Raw genomic sequence first — 10,059 nt, 5'->3', positions numbered from 1 at the left:
GCAAATTACAAATTGTCATGGCCTTAGGAAATCCCAGAGATTAATCACCCCAAGAAAAGGAGGTAATTGGGGGTCCTTTTGAAGCCACAGAACTGATTTAGAGCAGTGAATTAAAATAGTTGAAATTTGTGGTCAAATAGGAAAATGTTAGAGTTTCTAAATAGGGAATTGGAATACTTTGGAAATAATGATAATATCAATACTTATGTATGACTAAAGATATTGAAGGAGTAGGTCATGACATTTAAGAAGGCTAAGAAATTAGTAACTGGATGACCATTTGTTATGAAGTCCTGATGATTCTATCCCCATGATACTTTGCATTTGTTCCCTTCTTTTAACTTAAATAGAAACCATTCTTGTTTAGGCCATCATTAGCTTTCACTTGTTCTTCTTTGGTCTATGTGATATTCAACCTCTTTCTCCTTGAATTCTTCTCCCACAAACACAATTTTCCTTAAAACCCAAGAGTCTGCTTATGTCATTTCCTTGTTTAAATGCCTTCAATAGTTCCCTATTGCCTCTAAGATAAAATACAAACTCCTCAGCTAGACACTACCTTCATGAACTTATTTTACGTTATTATATTTACTTGCAAATTTACTTATAAATTTATTATTTATTTTTTAAATACTTGTAAATTTATTATTTATTATCATTATATACTTTCCTCTGTACTCTCCCTATTTCAGACAAATTGACTTACTTTTCCCCAAACTCAGTACCCATTTTTCCATTTCTTTGTCTTTATTCATACTGTCATTCCATACCTGAAATCACGCCCTCCCAACTCTATCTCAAAGATTACTTAATTACTTACTTAATTACTTTTTTTTTATATTTTGGCAAGGCAAATGGGGTTAAGTGGCTTGCCCAAGGCCATACAGCTAGGTAATTATTAAGTGTCTGAAACTGGATTTGAAGCCAGGTACTCCTGACTCCAGGGCTTTATCCACTGCACCACCTAGCCGCCCTTAATTACTTCTTTAACTTAACTTCTTTCCTTAACTTCCTCCCTACAGCCTTCCCTGTTCTTTCAAATTATTATTTTCTTCTAACTTGGACTACCTCAAATTGCCTTTTCTGTTTTACATATACTCTCCTGTAGAATGTATTCAAGGGCCAATCATGTCTTTGTATGAGAGATTGACATATCGAAGACACTTTAATAAATGGTGAATTGAATTGATATTATCCAAGGGATTTCTGATCACTGATAAACTTGCAGCTTTGGAAAAGTGGTTGAACTAGTTGGCCTCTGGAGACCTTTCTTAAGTCATTAAGTCATTCTGAATCTTTTCTTAAGATCACAAGACCCGGTTTTTCCAATTGTGATGTCCCTGGGAGAGGCCAGTCCTCCCTCAGAATATCTTATGTACTAGACTTTAACCTCTCCACCCAGCCTCAACTCTCAGCTAAAAACTAATATTATGCAATATTAAGGGGGGGGGGAGACTGAATAAAAGTGCCATGGGAATAACTATCATGTTTAAGTTTTACATCCCACAGCCAGACCAAGGACTCCAGGGGCTAATGGAAATGAAATAGATCAATGACTAAATATGTTTGACTGCCCCCTCCCATGTGACAAAGCAGCCTGGGCCATCTCTGGGGTCCTCTGGGGAGGATGGTGTGAAGTACCATAAGGGAACAACTGAATTCAGAGTTGGAAGGGAAGGAACATTCAAACCCTTCAAAACCAAATTTCTTTCCTATCTTTCCAGGCTTCTTACTCTTCAATCCAGTAACTGCAGCTTCCTGGCTATTTCAAAAACAGACCATCTCTTGGCTCTAGACATTTTTGGGGGGGTGTTCCCCAGGACTCTAATATTCTTGCTCCTATTAAAACCCCACCCTTCTACAGGAAGCCTTTCTCAACCCCTCTTAATTATAGTACCTTTCCCACATGAATTATTTCTAATTTATCCTCTATAATATAATTTGCTTTGTAAATATTTGTTTGCATGATGTCTCTCCCAATAAACCGTAAACTCTTTGAGGACAGGGATTGTTTTATCTTTTATTTGTATTTTCTTTACTTAGCTAAGTTTCTGGCACATTAGTAGGTGTTTGATGATGATGATAGTTGTCCTTCATTCTCAAAGAAGAACATAACATCAGGGAGGTGATGCCATGACATGCCCATGAATTGGATTTGAGTGAGGGCATGCTGTGCTATCTCCAGTCTCATTTTCTTCTCCAAAGCCAATTGATTCCAGTGAGCAAATATGAATCAGGACTGGAGAAAGTCCATCAGAGTTAAGTGACTTGCCTTGGGTCACAAAGCTAATAAGTGTCAAATGTCAGCAGCCAGATTTTAACTCAGGTCCTCCTGAGTCCAGGATTGGTGCTCTATCCACTGCAATACCTAGCTGCTCCTAGGTGCGTAATAAATATTTGTTGATTGTTAGAGATCATCTTAGGCAGATCGGCCTTAGACAGATAAAGAAGGTGATTCACAGGGTCGAAGTGAAGTCTTGCCCAATCTGGGTCAAACAGATAAGTGTCAACATTTAAATATCATCTTCAAACACCAGTCTAGTGTTCTATCTCTTAAACTACACTGATTGCCGAGAACAAAATGTCCTCAAAGACAAGTTTGCCCAATGTTTTCAATCTAGCCAGGGCTGGGCCTGGACTGTACTAAACGCTGCCCCTTGGGGAGCTTTAAATTCTTCGGGGGTGTAATTACGAGGCGGGCTTAGTTGAACGATTCCTCTCCTTCTAGGCGTGGACCAGCTTCACTCTGCGTGGGTGTAGAAAACACGCAAGGGGTCACTCTCCCGAGCGACTGGACACGTCCCCTAACTAGCTCAAAGCACAGTCCGGGGCGGGAAACTATAATTGCGGTGCTTGCGGGAAATCAGGCAGCGGAATTACAATGTACACCACAGCCCTGTGGCCTCAGTTCGGGATGGAAAAAGTGTCCTGCGCTAGCTGGACTGGCACCGAGACCGACATCGGGACTGGGACTGGGACTACAAGTCCCAGAAAGGACGGCGGCGTCGGCGCCAGCTACTGATTGGCCGCGCAGGCCTCGCCCCCTCCCCGCCTCTCCTGGATTCGGCTCTCGGCCGGGGGCAGGTAGGGAGCCAGCCAGGCTCACTTCGCCTCCGGAGTCCTGGGTCTGGGCGTGGACCGACTGCTCCCTGGCCCCATGGCTGCACGGTCAGTGTCTCGGACCCTCTGGGGGCTCCTGCGGGCTGCCGCTCGGGGCTGCAGCTCAGGGGCCCCCGTGACGCTGCCTCGGAGTGGGGAGACGGCTCTGCAAGAAGCCCGGGTGAGCGAGCCCTTCCTGGGCATCCCAACTTCCCCCGGGAGGCGGTGGCACCCCCATGCCCGCCCCACCAGCGCCTGCCCCCTGGTGCGCTTCTGCAGGCGACCCCCAAGCGCTTAGGTGCTGGGGAGGAAGTCAGGGAGGGCTGGATCCACGCCGGGGGCTGGTTGGGGTGAAGGGAGCCGAGGAAGGGGCTCCCAGCGGCTCTGCAAACCCGCCGACTAAAGGGGCACAGATTGGAGACCCTGTGGTTCATACCAGCTGTGCTCTATTCCTGGCTGGCCCTGGTCCAGTTCCTATTCAGTTTTCTCTACCTATGATAAGGAATATGGGGATATTGCTTCCCAGGAGCTCTGCTGGATTGAGGCTGCAAGACTTTGTGCATGGGGCGGGTGTTGAACTTTGATACTGTGTCTCACCTAGGCACGAGTCTAGCACTTGTTACAAATTATATTTTCTCTTTCCAGGCCCTTCCCCTTGGGGGAGAGGAACATCTGGGCTACTCTGGTTAAAGAACCCATTATCTCCATAATGGCATGACTTCCCCCCCTAGCCAAGTACTCTTCTGTTTAGCAAAGGTACTATGTACTATTGTTTGAGGATTTGTTTTAAGTTTACAGAAAAAGTTTATCAGATGGATGATGTAGGAATAAAGCCTTCTAGGGAGAAACCATCATTCCTCTTTTCAGAACCCCTTTCTGTCTGGGCAGTTAGCCAGGTAGAAGCCCTCTTCCCTTGGGTGGGAACCCTTCACTTGGGATTAGTGCCCAAATTACCCAGAACTAACTGGATACACAGACTAAAGCTAAGCAGGCCCACTTTCTTCTGGTTGAAGCCTAAATAAATGGAACATGTTTATATTGTGTGTGTGTGTGTGTGTGTGTGTGTGTACTTATGTAGAGAGAAAGGTGAGTCCTATTTTAGCTCAGACCCCAGCCAACTGGATATCAAATCAAAGATTAGTAGATACTTGTAATAAGAAGTTTATAAGGGGCGGCTAGGTGGCACAGTGAATAGAGCACCGGCCCTGGAGTCAGGAATACCTGAGTTCAAATTTGGCCTCAGACACCTAATAATTACCTAGCTGTGTGGCCTTGGGCAAGCCACTTAACCCCATTTGCCTTGCAATAAAAAAAAAAGTTTGTAAATATTGTTACTAAACTCTGATCTCAGGTGGCAGAGGAAGATGGAAACCTGATGCATTCTGGAGACATCAGTTGTATCTCCCCTCCTCTCTCATCAGATTGTGAATTACCCCAGGACAGGTACTGCCACTTTTATGAGACAAGGAGCTCCCTAAAGGCATGTACTTCTGTCCTCATACTGGAATTACCCTGCAAGCCCTGATCACGTTCTTTATTATATTTTCCTTGCTATCAGGGTGTTAAGAGTGCTGGTCCTGAAGTCAGGAAGATCCTTCTTCCTGAGTTCAAATCTGGTCTCATCATTACTAGCTTTGTGAAGGCTAACACTTAACCTTGTTTTCCTCAGTTTCTTCATCTAAAATGAACTAGAGAAGAAAATGGTAAACCACCACAGAATCTTTGCTAAGAAAATCCCAAATGGGGTCGTGAAAGTTCAGGCATGCCTAAGACAACTGAACAACACTGCAAACAATTTCACATATTGTTTAATAATACAAGATTCTGTCAGTAATCTCCTTTTAAGGGAGATTATTGAGTAACTGCTATGTGTAGCAACTGGAGTGTGAGATAGAAAAATGAAAAGATAGTCTCTATGCTCAGTGTGTTTATAGTATAATAACAGAAACCTGACATCTATTCCAGCCTCTTTATTTTTTATTTATTTTTTGTTTTGGGTTTTTTTTTTTGCAAGGCAAACGGGGTTAAGTGGCTTGCCCAAGGCTACACAGCTAGGTAATTAGTAAATGTCTGAGACCGGATTTGAACCCAGGTACTCCTGACTCCAGGGCCAGTGCTTTATCCACTGAGCCACCTAGCCACTCCTCCTCTTTATTTTTTAGATAAGGAAACTAAATCCCAGAAAGACTATTGAATCAAAGATTCAGGGTTAGAAGAGACATTCCAAAGGTCATCTAGCCCAACCAATGCCCCCCACCAACTACCATTTTATTAGTGTGGAAATAGGCCCTGAGAAGTTAATCAATTTTCCTGGGGTCCCATTAAGTAGGAAGAAGATTTGAACTTAGATTCTCTTAGATTCAGAATTCTTTATACACATTGCTCTGCATTTTATGCACTTATACATTATATATATATATATATATATATATATATATATATATATATATATGCACTTATATTCATGCAGGTACTATTTAGCATTTCTTATTATCTTTGTATGAATATGTACATATTCATACAGTGGGGTTTCAGAGTTGGGAGATGTCAAGGCATGATTAGGAGAGACTTTATTTTTTGTGGTTGTCACAGTAGGTCTGTACCTGTATATGCCTCACCAAGATGATGGAGACCCTTAACATTGGAGGGAAAATAGCTACAGTTAATCATTTTGTGAATCAAATATTTAAATTGTGAACAAAATATTAAAATTCACAAAATATTGTGAACAAAATAGGTGCCAGCATCATACTGATCACTGCGGATAGAAAGAAAAGAAAGAAACCTGGTCCCTGGAAAGAAAGGAAAGAACAAGATCCCCGACCTCCTATTCTGTTGGAGTTATGAAAACAGCTATGTACATTTAAGATATATACAGCATAGAGTATTACACCTGGAAGGAACTCCAATGAGATCTGTTCCAACACTGCTTTTCTTTTTTTGCAGATGAGGAACCTGAGACTCAGAGGAGTGAACTAACTAACACAGAGTCACAAGATAATTAATGTCAGAATTGGGTCTTGAAAAGTTTAGTGTGGAGAATCTACAGCACAGCTACTCTGAGAGGAGACAGATTAAAACAGACTTGTTTGCTAACTAAAGATTGAAGCCCCTTTTGTGTGTGTGAAGAAATTTTTTACATGCATATATTATTGGGTCAGTGTTGATAATATAAGAAGCCCCCTTTTATGTGTGTGTGAAGAAACTTCTTACATACATATATATTCTTGGGTAAATGTTGTTATAAGAAGTCCCCTTTTTATGTGTGCAAAGAAACTTCTCACATACATATATTTTTGGCTCAGTGTTGATATAATAAATAGCCCCCTTTTTGTATGTGTGAAGAAACTTCTTACATACATACATTCTTGGGCCAATGTTGATATAAGTTGCCAGCATCTATGGGTACATGGCCTCATGGGAACCTGAGATCCCCTCTGATGATCTAGTATGCAGAGTCCTGGTCCCTTGCTTCTTCTCCTCTGTTCTTTTTTGTTCTTGTTACCTGGGGGGAGCAAGCTTTCTTTGGGTCTGTGTTACCCAGTCACTACCCTTTTGGACCTAACACTCCCTGGTCTTGGCCTGCTGGCTTTGCAGCCTGAGGGAATTTTAGTAGGAAACAGTAAAAAAATTCCAAAATGAAGGATATGCATTTATAATTCACTGTATGAACACATAGGTTAAAGTTAAGATGGGAACTACCACAGTGGGATTATTGGGAGATGGAAAGGATAGGACAGCAGGAGTTTCAAAGTGACATCTTAGGCATGTGGCCATGGATTTTGTTATTTTCCTTTGGGCTAGGTGAGAAATATCTCTCTCTGTCTCTCTGGGGAAGTTTGTCTTAGGTAAATATGCCAAGAAGGGTTTAGAGGACTTCAGAATTTGAGTAAGCTTTAAATTACACTCTAAAATGAAATCTCCCTGGCCCTCCCAGCCTTTCAGTTTTGCTTAACTCCCTTTTTGCTGAATCATTTCCCTTGGCTTTCTCACCTTCAGTTTCTGGTTTCTTAGATTTCACTTTCTCATTCCCCCCATGCCCTTAAACTCTGCTTATCCTTAGGACCAGGGGTGGGACATGTAGATCCTAGGGGAGGAAGGAGACTAGGATGACTGTTTTAAGGGGAAGAGAGGAGGAAAAAAAACCCCCCAATCCTGGGATAAACATGAATTCTCTAGCTATCTGATCTCTTGGATTCTTGACCAGGTTTGTTGAGACAAAGATCAGGGATACTAAACTGAGAGCTTCAGGAGGGAGGAACTTGGGCATGGTCCAAGCAAACATTGGCTTTTTCGGCCTGCCTAGAATTCACCCATGAGGTGGCCAAAATTGAATTACTTCTGGTTAACAGGGGACTTTGAGAAGGAAGGGGAAGGGATGTAGGTCTCAGAATTTAGAACAGGAGTTCTTAATTTGGAAGCTCAATGATTTTGGTTTTAAGGTATAAATATAGATCATAATATTTCAATATGATTTGTTTCTCTTGTTATCCTATGTATTTTATGCTTTTAAAAACATTCTAAGTAGGGGTCTATAGGTATCACCAGATTGTCCAAAAGTTCATATCACAAAAAAGTTTAAGAACTCCTGAGTTTGAGGGTGCTAACATTGCTTGAAGACTCTCAGTTGCCTAGAACAACATAGATTAGGATCTAGTTAGCTATAATGGTTTAAAAATAGAACCTCCACAATGGGTAGGTTGGGGTAAACTTGATACACTCATCCTGCTCTTCTTAGCTCCTCATTACCTGATGAGGTAGTGGTCTTTGCTCTGGTCATAAAGCATTTTTGGTTGTGGCTCCAGTGGAATAAAAAAGGTTGGAGGAAGCAACCTAATTTTCCCCTTAAGTTATCTAAGATTACCCAGTAACTCACACCTTAACCCACCTCCCCAAAAAAAGACACCTTTATTAGATCTTTCATTGAGATTATAAATCCTTATTACCTCCATGAGATAGGTATAACATTCAACATACATTTATTAAAAGCATACTATATATAGAATATCATGTTCATCATGGAAAGGTTTAGAAAATTCAAAGAATACTTAGTCCCTATCATTTGTAAATTCATGATCTGGCATAAAGATTAGTCACAGCGATAGCCATAACAATAAATGCTAATCAGTTATTCAACATTTATTATTACCTGTATTCCAGATAAGACACCGCAGAGGGTATTATAGTCAGGAAGTAGGAGTATCAGTGTCAAGAAGACCTACCTAGGTTCAAGCTGTACAATCCTGTCCAACTCTTGGTCCTGTGGACCATAGCTTACTAGTGTTATCCATAGGGTTTTCTTGGCAAGGATACTGAAATGGTTTGCTTTTTCTTTCTCTAGGGGATTAAGGCAAACAGGTTGAGTGACTTGTTCAGGGTTATACAACTAGTAAGTATCTGAAGCTAGATTTGGACTCAGATCTTCCTGACTCCAGGCTCAGTGCTCTCTATCCACTGAACTACCTAACTGCCTCCTAGAGTTCAAGTCTACTTTTGATATTTATTGTCAGGGCCCTAAACAATTCTAAGACTATCAGTTGCAGAGCTAGAGCCAATATGTATTGGTGGAGGGGTTGTTCCTTACTAATACAATAATAAGTCCTGTCTCCTCCCTCTCCCCTTATGGCTCTTTGAAACCCCCAAATAGCCAAATACAGACAATGGGTACTGAATGTTGCAGACTTGATACCTTCTCCCCAATCTCTCACAAGAGGGCATTAGAGAGCATGCCAACAGAAAAACTCCAGATCCTCCAGTGATTGATGAATCCCTGAGATGTCATTTGGTGTTAAAGAATGCATTCATGTCTGCCTTGCTCTGGGTTGGGACATCTCTAAAACATGCTAGAGTAATTTTAAAGAGGTCATTCTTTGCCTCATCTCTTACCTAGCCTTAATTGCAGAATAGGCCTTGAAACCTGTCATAGATCTTAGCTTAAAAAGGACAAGGTCAGGGGTGGAGATAAGATGGCAACAGAAGGAGAGCCTCTCTTAGGTGCTCTTTCTATATATTTCAAAACTTATAAAATAAGGACTCTAACTAAATTTTTGAGAGACAGAACCCACAGAGGGATCTAGTAAGGCAATTCTCCAGCCCAAGGTAACTGGAAAATAGTGGAAAGGCTCCGCTCCATGGGCTTGGAGGGGCAGCCCACCAGAGTGAAGGAACTTCAGTTTCCCAGAGGTAGCCCCAGGGCACCTGGGAGCTGGGGCTCACAGCAGCTGGGGCAGTTTCCTGACCTATACCCCAAGGAGCACCAGGCACAACTTGGAAGATGGGAGGGCTCTACCAGAGTGAGTGCATGAAGCCCAGCCCTCCGGGCGAGCAGCATGGCCAAGGCAGACAGCCCAGATCCAGGAAACAGAAGCAGGCAAAGCTGGTAAGCAGGAGCCCCCAGGCAACTGAGCCTTGAGTGCTCAGCATACCTAAGTTAGGGGAGTGGAGAGAGACTTCTGAGATCTGTCCTCTGTCACTGGAACAGGACTCTGGGTCTCTGACCACATTCAGATCCTGATCACAGTCTAGGTCCCCCATAGAACAGCAGGGTCCCCCCACCTCAGCCCTATGACAGAGGGATGTGCTTGTGATCATTCACAGAACAGGAAGGAAGACAGAGCCTCACACATGGAGATCCTTGTGTGTGCGTGTGTGTGTGTGTGGGAGGTGGCCCTAATAATACTCAAAAGCTCAGGAAGTACCTCAAAACCAGGCACAGGCTGGGGAAATGAATAAACAGAGAAAAAAGAGGAACATCATTGAGAAATACATTGTCTATGATCCCAAGAAGGATCAAAATACTCAATCTAAAGATCAGGAAGTACAAGCTTCTGCATCTAAAAACTGCAAGAAAAATGTAAATTAGACTCAGGCTATGACAGAGCTCAGAAAAGATTTTGAAAGTCAAGTGAGAGAGATAGAAGAAAAATTGGGAAAATAAATGAGAGAGATGCAGGAAAAACA

At 42.3% G+C, this 10,059-nt stretch overlaps 1 protein-coding gene across 3 annotated transcripts in view; it reads left to right on the top strand.

Annotated features, from left to right (window-relative positions):
- Nucleotides 1-3,080: 3,080 nt before the first annotated feature.
- The window catches only part of MOCS1 (molybdenum cofactor synthesis 1), a 40,552-nt gene continuing 33,573 nt past the window's right edge, over nucleotides 3,081-10,059 (top strand). The window contains exons 1-2 of one of the 3 annotated variants that reach the window (XM_074236861.1): nucleotides 3,196-3,280; nucleotides 3,745-3,855. In XM_074236861.1, coding sequence (XP_074092962.1) covers nucleotides 3,814-3,855 — 42 coding nt within the window. In that variant the 5' untranslated portion in view covers nucleotides 3,196-3,280; nucleotides 3,745-3,813. Of the gene's footprint in view, nucleotides 3,281-3,744; nucleotides 3,856-10,059 lie in introns of all 3 variants that reach the window. The other 2 variants (XM_074236862.1, XM_074236859.1) reach the window with 2 other exon arrangements.

Source organism: Macrotis lagotis, chromosome 5 (genome assembly GCF_037893015.1).
Source record: "Macrotis lagotis isolate mMagLag1 chromosome 5, bilby.v1.9.chrom.fasta, whole genome shotgun sequence".
Taxonomy (NCBI): domain Eukaryota; kingdom Metazoa; phylum Chordata; class Mammalia; order Peramelemorphia; family Peramelidae; genus Macrotis; species Macrotis lagotis.
Note: the sequence above shows the minus strand (reverse complement) of the source record. Positions and strands in the feature narration are given on the sequence as shown.